This window comes from Sorex fumeus, unplaced genomic scaffold (genome assembly GCF_029834395.1).
Source record: "Sorex fumeus unplaced genomic scaffold, SorFum_2.1 ptg000128l, whole genome shotgun sequence".
Taxonomy (NCBI): domain Eukaryota; kingdom Metazoa; phylum Chordata; class Mammalia; order Eulipotyphla; family Soricidae; genus Sorex; species Sorex fumeus.
The window spans coordinates 10,672,770-10,687,764 of record NW_026606185.1 but is presented as its reverse complement, the minus strand read 5'-3'; the positions used below and the strand labels follow the sequence as shown (position 1 = coordinate 10,687,764).

Genomic DNA, 14,995 nt, shown 5'->3' with positions numbered 1-14,995 from the left:
GACCAAAACACACAGCAGAAACACCATCTGCACTTCTGTGTTCACTGCAGCACTATTCACAATGGCCAGAATCCGGAAACAAGCTGAGTGCCCAAGATAGATGACTGGATAAAGAAACAGTGGTACATGTACACAATGGAATACCCCCTCCCCTCTATAGTATTCCATTGTGTACATGTACCACTGTTTCTTTATCACTTGGAGGGGAGCGGAGGGGAGGGGAGGGGAGAGGGGAGGGGAGGGGAGAGGAGGAGGGGAGGGGAGTGGGGAGGGGAGGGGGGAGAGGGGAGGGGAAGAGGGGGGGAGGGGGGAGAGGGGAGGGGAAGAGGGGGGGAGAGGGGAAGGGGAAGGGGAAGGGGAAGGGGAAGGGGAAGGGGAAGGGGAAGGGGAAAGGGGAGGGAAAGGGGAAGGGGAAGGGGAAAGGGGAGGGGGAGGGGAAGGGGAAGGGGAAGGGGAAGGGGAAGGGGAAGGGGAAGGGGAAGGGGAAGGGGGAAGAGAAGCTTGCCCGGCTCTCTGAGAGTGGCAGAGGAATCAAACATGGGTTGGCCTGGGTCAGCCGCATGCAAAGCAAATTTGATTATTATTTTGTAAAGCATTAACATATTTCTTCACTGAAGGCTCCAATTCTTAAGAGAAACTGAAATGTTACTGGGGCTTTCTCATTTATCATAATTTTTTGACAGATGCGTTATTGAGAAAATGAATAAAACATATTTTCCTTTGTGTATATCCACATACTATCTGTGAAGCACAGTGTAAAGAACATGTTTGCACATATACACAAACATACATTTTTCCTGTTCTTTATTGTACAGTAAGTCTGAGAAAATATGACCCAAAATTTCAACAGAGGAATCAAAGTAACATACGACATGACACATTGTTTCTAGTATTATGAAAATTTAGAAGACTAGATTAATTTTGCAGAGAAATATTTTCATGGTTGCAGAGGTAATTTAGTTGGGGTTTCCACACTGGAAAATATCGGTTTAAATAGAATTAATTTTTTAAAAAATTTAAAAAATATATATAGCAATCTCCTTGGTGATATAAGAAACGAATGCAGAATTAAAACAATACATTAATAAATATAATGAATATAAATACATTTATGTATAATAAATATAAATATAAATAATTGTGTTTTAAGCATAAAGTCAAACATATCCAATAGAATTTAGCAATTAAAAGTAATTATAAATAAGCTATAATTTTAGTGTAAAGTTGCAGGTATTATTTTTAAGTTGTGATAACACTTTGATATCAGTGAAAGTGGCAGATTAAGAAACTCACTTACTGTTAAGAAACAACAGACCCACTGATACAACTCTATCTATAAAATTTCACAATGCTTATAGTTATAGTCCCTATCACTGGGTTAAGATGGGCATGGAAGGAAAAGAGAAATCACCAGACTAATTCTTCAGAGTCTCGGGGTGGGGGGGGGATAACAACAATGATTCACTCTAAACACAGGAGAAAGACTCAAAGATCATTGGGAAAGTTGTTTAGAAGCCCACCAAGTTTAATGAGCAGAAACAAGAGGAAGGTTACAATATCTACCAGCTCCATAAATACTCAGAGGATGATGTCAGTGGCTATGATAAGGATGCTTAATGAACCAAAGAAACAACAGTAGTCAGAAAATCAGAAAAATATAACAGTCAAGCTAAGAAACTACAATCAGAAATGACAGATAGGTAACACAAATATCTCAACAGAGGAGTCGGAAGGATAATACGGTGGGTATTGCACTTGCCTTCCATGCAGCCAGCCCGGGTTAGATCCCTGGCATTCCATATGGTCCCCTGTGCACCTCCAAGAGTAATTCCTGAGTGCACAGCCAGCAGTAACTTTGGAGCATCATCGGGTGTAGCCCCCCTAAAGACTCAATAATACCTTCATGTACATAGTCAGTTAATCTTCTATTAAGGACCAAAAAATATATGAAGGGGAGCAAGAAAGGACTCTTCAATATGTGGTGGTATAAAAACCGGATGGCTGCATGCAAAAAATAAATAAATAACTCAGACTTGTTTCCAATACCAGGCACGAAAATTAAATTAAAATGTATTAAATGCCTCAATTAATATTAATATTGATAAACACCTCAAAAAGCCTGATCGGTTCAGGACTGGGCCTTCCAGTAGCTAGACAGTTATACCCACCAATTGCTGTGTAACCCCATCAATGGCCAGGATCCAGAGACTATAACACCAAGCTCCCAGAAGCGCACGGCCACATTCGTAGCTGAGCAACTACTTATTCTCTAGTTCTCACTCTCAGAGAACCCAGCAGGCTACTGGGAGTATCATATCAGCACATATGCCTGAATAGGAACACCTGCAAAGTTTGTGTTTTCAGGCTACCAAAGACAGCCCACCCACACAGAGCCTGGCAAGCTATCCATAGTGTATTCGATATGCCAAATCCAGTAAATACAATGGGTGTCATTCCTCTGACCCTGAATACGGCAGCATTGAGAAGGATGTGGAAGGAGAGGCTGATAAAATCTCAAGGCCAAACTAGGCTGCCAAAATGAAGAAAGACAAAAATGACTGTCTATACTTTCAATGCACGTACACTGGCATCTGATGGTACAAGCGCGAAAGATCAAGTACGACATCATTGGTCTGACCGAGATGAGAAGGCATCAATCACATCATGCCATTTTCAACACTGGAGAAGAACTCTTCCTTGGAACATGCAACAAAAGAGGTTTTGGTGGTGTCGGTGTCCTTGTGAAAACGAAATAAGTCATGAACATTGATTCATTTGAATGCCTATCAACCCGAATCGGACAATTACACTTGAATAGATGTGGCTCACTGCCAGCAGTTTCTATCTTCATTGTCTACACACCAACATCCAATTATGATGAAGGAGAAATTGAGAAGTTCTACATGGAGCTGGAGAAGTTCTATAAACTTTCTACAAGATCATTGTCAGTGATTTTAATGCCAAGATAGGACCAAGAAGATCAGCCAAAGAACTGCACATCAGGACCCATGGCCTAGAATGGAATGAACAGGGTGACAGACTGTCTGAATTCATCATGTCAACCAAGACCATCCAAGGTAACTCACAGTTCCATAAGGCCGAATCTAAACATTGGACATGGGAGACTCCTGGTGGACAGTTCCACAAACAAATTCACCACATCATATTCAATCTATGGTTTTGCCTGACCGATGTCACTGTTATCCCAAAATTCCAAACAGGATCAGACCAGCGTCTCCTTCATGCAAAATTCTACTTCACAGAGCAGGGAGAAAGGGCTGAAAAGTTTAAGAAGAGAACTCCCAGAACGACCACCAACTGGGAGTTTTTTGGCTCTTTTGCAGCAACATGGGAAGATGATGTCATTGACAACATTGACAAGGAATATGATTCACTGGTTCAGCACCTCCATGATTGTGTGAGGAACACCAAGAGAGAGATAACCACAAAAAAAGAGCTGTCTTCTAAAACTCTTGAGCTTATTCGCCAACATGGCTTGGCGCATGCCTCAGGCAACCGCAAGCAAACATCTGAGCTCCCAAAGCATTGCAGAGAAGCGATCAAGGAAGACCTCAAAGAGAGAAGAGCAGCAGTGCTGGTAGATGTGGCAGAAGCCAGGAAAAGCATTCGTAACACCCACCTGTCCTTTACCAACTACAAGACCAAGATGACTGCCCTCCGACGTCCTGATGGATCTATCACATCTTCCAGAAGGGCAATTGAGAGATTATTCATGAATTCTACACAGATCTCTTTACAAGCCACGTCCACCTGCCCATATACCACATTCCGCAGGATGGATATGTCATTCTCAATGTTCTCCCTTCCGAAATCCGACACATCATATCATCAGTAAAGAAACAAAGAGCACCTGGCGCAGATAAGGTCAGACATGAACACCTGAAGAACCTACCATCAGTACTCATCAATACACTGGCTTGGCTCTTCACATGTTACCTGTCTGAATGCAAGGTTCCGTCCCAAATGAAAACCAGCAGGACTGTACTACTGTACAAGAAGGGAGAAATCCACGACACTGGCAACTATCGCCCAATCTGCCTATTAGACTTCTACAAGCCCAATCTGCCTATAGTCTTCTACAAGCTATTCACTTGAGTCATCGAGAATAGGATTGGCAGAACACTAGATGAAGGAAAACCATGCAAGCAAGCCAGGTTCCACAAAGGATTCAGCACGATTGACCATATGCACATGATAACTAAGCTCATTGAGGTTTCTCAGGAGTTCAAGATGCTGCTCTTTCTAACGTTCATTGATTTAAAGAAGGCCTTTGATTCTGTTGAGACGGAAGCGGTCATCAAAGCCTTAGCCAATCAGGGTGTTCAAACTCAATACATCAGGATCCTCCATCAGCTGTATTACAGATTCACTACCAGGATCTCACCATTCTACAAAGAAGTGATCATTGATGTCAAGAGAGGGGTTCGGCAGGGTGATACTATTTCACCAAAACTCTTCAGTACCACCCTCTAGAATGTCATGAGACAACTGGAATGGGAAAAAATGGGAGTGAAGATAGATGGTCGGCAACTACACCACCTCCGCTTTGCTGATGACATCATTCTAATAATACCAAACATCAGCCAAGTGGCACAAATGCTGACCAACTTCACCATGAGTATGGAAAAGTCAAAGTACAGATGAATCTCACAAAGACAATGATCATGAGAAACAGTCTTGTTCCTGACGTTCCATTCACTCTCAACAGAATGACCATCTCCTAATGCAACAGTTATGTGTACCTAGGTCGAGAAGTCAACATGACAAATGACCTGGCACCTGAGTTGCTCAGGAGGAGGAGAGTGGCTTAGAACACCTTCAAAAGCGTCGAAGAAATAGCTAAGAGGATGAAGAACCTCCAGCTCTGAGCACATCTCTTCGATTCCACTGTTCTTCCTACATTAACATACGCCTCAGAGACCTGGGCCTTACAAAAACAGGATGAGAATGCTATCGGGTCTCTCAAAGAGGAATCGAAAGAGCTATGCTTGGAGTATCACGCTTCACTCAAATGAGAGAAAGAATCCGGAGTTCCGACCTCCATTAACACTCAAGAATCAGGGACACTGTCTTGTTTACCAAGGCATCGAAAATCAGATGAGCTGGACATGTAATGAGACTTGAAGATGACCACTGGACTAGAGCCATTACCAACTGAATTCCACCGGACGTCAAAAAATCGCGTGGCTGCCCACCTATGAGATGGTCAGACTTCTTTATCAAGACCCTGAATGATCGGTTTGAGGCTCTTCGTGTTCCTAGAACAAACAGTTGACATTGGGCTATGCTTGTATGTATAGGGATGAATGGAGATGTTACTAGTGCCCGCTGGAGCAAATCAATGAGTAAGAAGATATCAAGCGATCAAATGCCTCAATATCAGACCTAAGTTTATATTATACATAAAGAAAAACATGGGCATAACCCCTCATGATGAAACTAGAGTTAGCTCTAAGAATAAAATGCCACTGACCAAGCAAGTGGAAGCAAAGATAAACAAATCAGACCTTCTTAAATTAAGAAGCTTCTTTAGTTCACAAGAAACGATTACCAAATACAAAGAGAACAGAATTGGAGAAATTAATTGCTCATTCACTAAAAGCTTAACATCTAAAATATATAAAGCACTGGTAAAACTTTACAAGAAAAAAATGGAACCCTATCAAAACATGGGGAGAAAAGAGGAACAAAAATTTCTTCAAATAAAAAAAAAACAAATGGTCAAAAGGCATATTTTAAAATACTCTATAACAATCATCAGGGAGATACAAATGAAAAAAAATGAAACACCACCTTATACCACTAACTGTCTCCATCACAAAGAACCACCACCACCAATGCTGGTGAGAATGTGGGATTAAGAGTCCCTCATTCACTGCTGGTGTAAATTTCGACTGGGCCAGCCTTTTTGGAAGACAATATGGACATTCCTCAACTAGGAATTGGATTTCCAAAAAGACCCAGCTATTGTGCCTCTGGCAATATATCCCGAGGGCCCGAATGCACAACACAGAAAAGGTATCTGCACTCCTATGCTCAATGCATTACTCTTCACAATAGCCAAAATCTGGAAACAACTCAAGTCCCCAGGAACAAATGACTGGATAAAGAAGTCACAGTACATACACACAATGAAACACTACTTGACTGTAAGGAGCCATGCAATTTTCTGGTGGATCTGGAAAGCATCATGGGGAATAAAATTTAAGAGGGAGGGGGGCAGACACAGAAGGAACTCTCTCGTATGCGGGATATATAGAAACTTAGTAGGGGAGTAACACATAGCCAAAGACAATAGAAAGGAAGAACAGGGTAACTGCTCAGTAGGAAGCATGCTACTGGTGTGGGAGAATAACTTAGGGAAGAATCACTGTCACTGTCTTCCCGTTGTTCATCGATTTTTGTTCAAGTGGGCCCAGTAACATTGTGAAACTTGTTATGTTTTTGGCATATCGAATACGTCACGGGTAGCTTGCTAGGCTTTGCGGTGCGGGCAAGATACTCTCTTGGTAGCTTGCCGGGCTCTCCAGGAGGGGTGGAGGAATTGAACTCGGGTCGGCCATGTTGGCTGCATGCAAGGCAAACGCCCTACATGCTGTGCTATCACTCCAGCCCAAGGTAAGGATACATTAGGATATAGTGGAGGGGAAAAAATGCCTGACATAGAAGCATCTGGATGAGTGGGGCGGGGGTGTGAGGGAAACTGGGGACATTGATGAAAAAAGTGAAAGGATTGATTTTGGAACACTGTATGCCTGAAACTTAAGAACAAGGAATTTTGTAACTTTGTAATTCATGGTGATTCAATTTTGAAAAAATGAATTCTTTTAAATGTTTTAAATCTCCACAGAATTCTGAGCAGCAGAACAGGAGCTAAGGGAAAGATTGAGAAGTTCCAAGATGAAATGTAGGAAACCTCTAGAGAACAGAAGATGAGGAAAATTCTGAAAATAAATGCACAGCATATCAGAGAAAAATGTAATGAGTTCAAAAGGAACAATATGAGAATCGCCAGAGTTTCTAAGGAAAAGGGAAGCAAAAGTAATGGAGATCCAAAAGTTAAGAAATAATAGAGACACTGGAGTGGAATGATAAGGGCACTTGCCTTACATTCAGTTGACCTGGACTGGGTATTCAGAAACCCCGATGGTGCCAAGTCCACCAGTGGTGATCCCTGAGAGTAAAGCCAGGTTTAAGCCCTGAGCATTGCTTGATGACCTCCAAACAAACAACAACGATAATAAAAAGAAAATACATATATATTTCCCAGATCTGAGGAATACAGGCACTGAGATCAAAGAGGTTGAAAGAGTCCTAGCAACAATAGACTAAATTAAGAAAAATCCAAGACATAATGTGATCAGAATGGCAAAAATCAAAGACAGGGACAGAATGCTGAAGGCCTTAAAGATCAAAAAACTAATTTACAAAGGAATGTCTGTAAGATTCACAGCACATCTATCAAATGGGACTCTATGTGCTAGAAGAGAATGGAGAATATAGTATAAAAACTCAACACCGTGGAGTTCATGCCCAATTCAATTAGCTAATCAGTGGCTGAATAAATAGCAATACTCCTACATAAAAAAAAAAAACCTCAACACCGTACCAAGAATATACTATCTGGCTAGAGCTTCAAGGGAAAGCAATAGCTTAGGAAATTCATAACCTTGAGACCAGTTTTGCAAGAAGTATTAAAGGAGCTTCCTTAAAAGACAGGATAAACTTCCCAGCACATGGCACTGAGTACTGCTGTACTCCACTAGATTAAGAAAGGTGATTAGCTGTATTCATCTATATTTGCATAGGTGTCACACCTCCACAATAAAGAGAGAGAGGAGGAGGAAGAGAAAGAAACAGAGACAGAGAGACAGAGACACTGCCTATATGCAGAATACAAAAGAAACAGAGTAAAAGAAATGCAAATGGCCAAAGTCATCAAAGTTAACTGTTATGTCTGTAAAACTGAGCTTACACTGCAAGGGCTGGGAGGGATCCTTGAGACACCAATGGAAAGAAACAGGCTCTCTGGTGTTTGGATGTGGTATTGAAATGATGTGTGCATGAAAAGTATGATTAACAGTATTGTAAATCCAGGTACATCATAAAAAAAGGTTTTAAAAAACTGAGAAAACTAATCAGACTTTCAGTAATCTGTAAGAATATTAATGAAGACAATCAACTGAATATTGATGTGATAATTTGAATCATATAGCCCCACACAAAAGCATGTTTTTGAAGTTTTAATCCCCATTCCCTAATAATGAATTTCTTTCTTTTTTTAATTGAATCACTGTGAGAACAGTTACAAAGCTTTCAAGGATAATGTATTCTTTTACATAAGTAATCAAGTTAAAATGAGGTAAATAGAATGGACCCAGGCCCAATATGACACAATTCCTTAAGACAGAGGGACATTTGGGCATAAAAACAAATGCAGAGGGAAAAAAATCATAGACAAAAGAAGAAACCCACCAAGCTCAACTGAGTGAAAACAACAAAGGCACAAACAAGTAAGTTCTTAGACAATGTCTTTGTGATACTATGTGAGGATGTTCAATGAGTTCAGAGTAATGACACCACAAGCAGTCAACACCTCACCAAGAATTCTCTATCTAGATAGACTGTCATTCAGATTTGAAGTAACAATACAGAGCTTCATGAACAGGCAACAGCTTAAGGAATTTCATAGCCTAGAAACCAGTTTCACAAGAATCATTAAAAAAGCATCTCTAAAGGATAGAACAAAGTTCCCAATATGTGGCATTAAATATATCACTAACACAGGATCGCCCTCTACTAAATTAGGAAAGGTATGTTTAATCCTTGCTTTCTAAGGGATTTTACACATTTTCAATAGTTAATTAAAATTTTATGTTGGTTAAAATCACAAGAAATTAATCATCACTGACTTTTATTGATTTATTTTCTGACAATCCCATTTGCCATTCTCTTAAGTTTTATTGGAGCAATTACTATGAAATAAATTTGTTATAAGCCTGTCAAGGAGCTGGCTGAGGAGTAGGAGGGAACCTGAGGACAAGTGTGGAGAGAAACAGGCTTATAACAAATATATTTCAAAGCAACCAATAGACAGTCCTTGATGAAGACCAAAGGTTGGTCAAGAATTTAAATGTTACTTTAAATATGAAAGAACACCAGTAAAGTATGAGCATTGTCTCTCCAAATAGAAAATACTAATAAAGATAAATTATTTTAATAACCAAAAAAAGAAATTCTGGATTTAAAGACACATTTACTTAAATGAAAAATAATTACTGTAAGGAATTAACAAGTCCTAACACGCAGAAGAGAGCATCAACAAATTTGAGAGAAAGGGTAAAAATAAATATGAAGGGAAATCATCAAGCATACAGTATATACAAAAAGAAAGTCCCATGGAAGAATGGAAAGTGAAAGAATATTTGAAGAAATAAAGGCAAAACTTCACAAGATTAATGAAAAACATGAATAAACCCATTTAATAATGTTAGGGCGCGGATCGTGATCTCCCTTTAACGACAAAGAGACTCCAGAGACTGCAAACAGCAAGCAAGGTTTATTGTAAGACTGGCTAGCCAGGGTCAAGCCGCCTACACAGACACCAGACACGCAGGTCAGTTAGGTGAGGCAAGACCCCGAACCTCTTCAAAGGGGATCTTATATAGGCCTTCACTGGCCGTTACAGCAAAGCCCGCGCATTTCATAGCCAATAGATTTGTAACAACATATGCTTTCCTAACCAATCCAATTAAGGGTACATCACTCCTTAGCCTATAGATTCAAAGATCAGCATTTACGTACATAGGCATTGTGACTAGTGGGCATCAGGTAACTTGGACATTTGGTTATCACCTTGCTTCCTCTGATTCTCAGCCCTGCATTCCGGAGGTGGATAAGGGAAGAGTTCTTAAGGGAGGTAACAGATAAGGAGGGCAGGAAAGGGAGAGTTAAAATTTATAGAGTTTTAACTCTGGAATCTCCCTCAGGGTCCCTAGGGACCTAACAATAAGTCATGTGAATTACTAGAATGCAACTGAATGAGAGTCATTCTACACAGACTTAAACACATCATTAAATTGTTTACTTATCTTCAGAAGCCACATGAAGTGGAAAATATAAATAAACCTAAATTACACTCCAAATAAAATTAGAATTTATCGAAGTTTTATCTAATATAGAACTTGTCAAAGTGTGCCTTTAAAAGGATATTGTTTTAAAACTCTGACAAGTTATCAAATTAGTCATCAAAAGCTTTCCCCCAAAAAATTTCCAGTTAATTAGATTCATGGTAAATTTTGCCAAAAACCAAAAAGTAAAGGAAAATAAAATTAACAATAACTACTCATGATGTTTCTCAAAAAAAAAAAAAGGACTTCCAACTGATTCTGATTCATTCTATGATGACAATTAAAATCAAAGACATCATAAGAAACTAAAAACCAATTTCCATTTTGAACTGGAGATCTAGTTCAAAATGCAAATATCAGGATGGGAGAGATAGAACGGATTTTAAGGCTTTTGCATTATATGTGGCCAGTCCCACAAATATTTTGTTCAAGCAACAGCAGAAGTGACCTCTGAGCACAGAACCCAAAGTTAATCCTGAGTACCTCCAGTGACCTCTCCTTCAAAATAAGTAAAAGCAAAAAATCAATATCATACCACAGTAAAAAAGGACTAAAACTATATGGCTATCTAAACATGTTTAGAAAAAGCATCAAACAAAACCTAAAATCCTTCACAATGAAAACCAGCAAACTAGGAAAAGAAGAGAATTTTTTAATATTATAGAGTGCAATTATAAAAAAGTCACAACATATAATAAAAAAGTGCACAATTAATATAAATATTTATAAACCCTTCATTTCCCACTAATATCAGAAATAAGACTTCTGCAATTATCAATACTGAACTAGAAAATCTTGCAATTGGCAAGAAACTAAAAAATTCAGATTGAAGAAGGGTTTAAAAACTATACTTGCAGATTACATAATATTATATATACCAGGGTATGATTCTATATAAAACCCTAAAAAAAAAGCACAAAAAAAAAACTATCCTCAGGATAGAGCTATCCTCTGTACAGTGGAGAGCTCCTATGACTATCCTCAATACAGTGCGGAAGGCACTTATCTTGCATGCTGTCAACCCAGGTTTGATCCCTGGTATCCCATATAATTATGTGCCCTAAGCACTATCAGGAGTAATTCCTGAAAGCAGAGCCAGGAGTAAGCCCTAAACAGTGTCAATAAGGAAAAAGGAAAATAGGAAAAGAAAATGACTACTCTGCCCCACCCCAAAATGGAGCTAATAAATTGACAAAGGTAATACGATAGAATCCAATAGACGCTACCAAGAGTATTCAACCTGCACAGCAGAGCCTAGCAAGCTCCCCGTGTTGTATTTGATATGCCAAAAACAGCAACAAGTCTCATAATGGAGACGTTACTGGTGCCCACTCGAGCAAATCAATGAACAACAGGAAGACAACACTACAGACGGTGCAATACAATAGAACATCAATTTATGATTTTATTTCTATGCAATAGCATTGCACAGTACAAAAACCCATGTAAAAATAATTTATATTAGGATCAAAAACAATAAAAAATTTTGGAGAAAAATTTTAACAAAGTAAAAACATTTAATAAAGTATCATTAATGTTTAATGAATACTTTAATCATTGATAAAAATTTTAAAAGCTCGAAATAAACAGAAATAAAATCCACAATGTCACTGGAAGACTACACATTGTTAAAGTGGTAATATTCCCAAAACTGATAGATTCAACATAATACCTACCAAAATTCCAGTATGTACATTTACTGAAATCAGCAAACTGATTCTATTATTAATATGGAATTACAAGGGATCCAGAAAAGCCAAAATAACCTTGTAAAGATTGAATCTGAAGGAGTCACACTTAATAATTTTAAGATTTACTATATATAAAGAAACAAAATTAAAACAGCACAGTACTGGCATAAGTATGGCATCAATGAGGTCAATGGACAGAATTTAAAGTACAGAAATTAATAAAAACATTTAGTCAAATTAATTTGTATACTAAGTACACCAAGACAAATCAAAACCACAAGCAAATGGTTGAGGATGCAGTCAATGGTAAAGGCCGTGCAAGCTCATGAGACCCGAGTTCTATTCCTGGAACCCTACTCCTTCCTCTCCAAAAGAGAGAGAAAAAAAAAAAGAATATTCACATGTAAAACAAAAATCTTGATCCCTACCTTGCACTACTTACAAAAATTTAATTCAAAATATATTAAAAAGTTGTACATGACTACTGTATGATAAAATCTTGTGAATCTAAAATCTTTGTTATTATTTGAAAATAAGAAAAAATTATAGCACATTTGATCTGTACAAATTTAATATTGTTACCAATTATTACATAATAATAAAAACCATTATATGTAAATTCAGTTAAATAGCTTTTACAAAAATATTAAAGCAGCTAAATCCATGTTATACATTGATCAGTCTAATATGCAAAAATAACTATTTCATAGAAGGACAGGGGTGTAGGAGACAAGAATAATTGTGTAAATATTAATCTTTTGACCAAAATGGTTAAAATTTAAACAAATATTACTTTCTTAAAAATAATGAAAATATATTATTACCTGGAAAATTTGGTGATCCCACTATTTTCGTTGGTTCTTTTGTCAAATGAAAACCTCTTGGTAACCGAACCAAATATGCAACTATTGGAAACAAAAAGATCAACAATTTGCCTTTTTAAAAATCCTAAAATTTTTACAGTACAGTATCACAGCACATTGGATGAAGAAAACCGTAAATCAATCTCCTTTAATATGAGCTATCCCAAGTGTACTACCCCTCACATTCTCAAGGAAATTAATCTAGCAATGACTTATTTTATCTTACCTCCTGAATATTCCATTTTAAAGAATAAAACCCTGTGTTAGAGCATTGTATGACTGAAAGCCAATCCTAAACAACTTTATGTTTATCTCATGATATTCAAAAAATTACAAAGAAATTAAAATAAAGTACAAAAATCCCTACTCTTGTATATCTACATTAAAAATTCCTCTTCTTTCACACTTTATCACTTCTTATGCTTTTGTAGTGTATCAACGTCACTTTTCTTGTAAGTTATTTTATATTCTATCAATTCCTTGTGCACACATTAGTTTTCCTTGTTATCATATAATTTACTCAAACTTCATGGATTGCAAGGGCCAGCATTCCCGTCAATTTACTACAATCAGTAAAAAGCACTCTAAACCTGGCATATAGTGAATAGTCAGTAAGTTTTAGAACTGATATATTCTCATTGTTTCATTGTTAAATGTACAAATGTTAGTGATGCACAACAGTGAAATGAGCAGTATAAAAATGCAATAAAGCATATACCCAAATAACCTTTATCAAAGAAAAAAGTACAAAGTGTGGAACTCAAAATCAAAAGAGCTGAATTTATATCCTAACTTTTCAAATTATCGGCTTTAGAAAGGTAACTTTCATCTCTAGAAACTTCAGTTTTATGTTCAAAACAGAATTAAATTCAAACATTAAGTTATTCCTGTAATTGAATACAATATTTTTGGAATTGAATGCATAATAATAACTGCTATTATGCATGTCTAATTTTAAAATGCTGTATATCAGTCCTCACGATTCAATTTCTTTTTTCTTTTTGGGTCACTCCTGGCGATGCTCACGGCACTACTGGTTTTGCAATCAGGAATCAATCCTGACAATGCTCAGGGAACCATACGGGATGCTGGGAATCAAACCCAGGTCTGCCACGTCAAGGGAAACGCCCTACCCACTGTACTATCACTCCATCCCCTGTTCACGATTCAATCTTAATAATTAAAGTAACACCAACTTATTTTTCTTACACCCTTAAGTTTAAAGGGTAGTACACACCATCTATCAGACATCGCATAATAATCTATGACAGAAACCCAGGAGCATCTTTCTTCCATAGAACGGTAAAATATTATTAGCTGTTCTATTTTACACTAGAATGAATTTTGGACTCCCGAAGTCAGGAAGTTCGCATCCTTTCGGGTCTCTGTCCACTCCACCATTTCTTTGCTATCGTCTCCCTCCACCGCCTTCACACCCTCGGAGACTCCTTCGTTCAAAGCCTTTGATGCCCGCACAGTTCCAGGATGCTGAGCTCTGCAGGCCAGGACCATCCATCTGATGGAGTCTGCGCAACCATGGGCTTACACACACATCCCGCTCACAGCAGGGCTTCGCGCTTACGAAGGACACTCCAGCAGGACCGTCCCCAACTCCCGGAGTAACCACTGCCTGTGGGGGAAATACTTCTGAATACAAGATCTGACTCCAAAACCATGCCAGTGAAACATTTCCAACGGGGCAGGGAGCACCGTCTCCCTGTCAAGGCCTGGTCGTCAGTATCTGAAAGGCGTTTCAGAAAGAAAGGCTGCGCATTCTGTTCTCTGGGGGCAGGAGCGTCCCCGTCCCATCAGGCGAGGCTAGGCCGCCCATCCCTAGAGAAGAAGGCCTCCAGGGAAGCCGCGTGTGTTGTGCCTCACCTGAGCCCCCGGGCGCCGGAGCCACTGAGGCGGAGAGAAGGAGGAGGATGGCGGCCCAGAAGAGCAGGCAGCCAGCACGGGCCCGCCGCCTGCCCCGACGCGCCCGGCGGGGGCCCGACGCCTCCATCCACATCACCACCTCGGCGCGAAGGGCGTTAGGCGCGCGCCCCGCCCGCTGTGGGAAGTTGAGGGACCGGAAAGGGCCCTGAGAGCCGGCAGGCACTTCCGGCCTGGTGGGCGCGGGCCGGCGTTGAGGCCCAGGGCAAGGGGCGCGAGCGGGCGGCACTTCTGGCCAGACTGGCGCGAACCAGGAGGTGGCGTCTTTACTGATAAGAGCACGGCGCTGTGATTGGGAGTGGGAAGGCGGTGGGAGGGACCTGAAGGGCAGTTAGACGTTGTCCCCATGTGTTTC

General features: G+C 39.4%; 1 protein-coding gene across 1 annotated transcript in view; it reads right to left on the bottom strand.

The window, feature by feature from the left end:
- Positions 1-14,710, bottom strand: part of ZPBP (zona pellucida binding protein) — a 192,346-nt gene extending 177,636 nt beyond the window's left edge. The window contains exons 1-2 of the mRNA XM_056138230.1: positions 14,584-14,710; positions 12,667-12,747 (exon numbers count right to left, since the gene is read on the bottom strand). Of these exons, the coding sequence (XP_055994205.1) occupies positions 12,667-12,747; positions 14,584-14,710 (208 nt within the window). The remainder of the gene's footprint in view (positions 1-12,666; positions 12,748-14,583) is intronic.
- Positions 14,711-14,995: the final 285 nt, after the last annotated feature.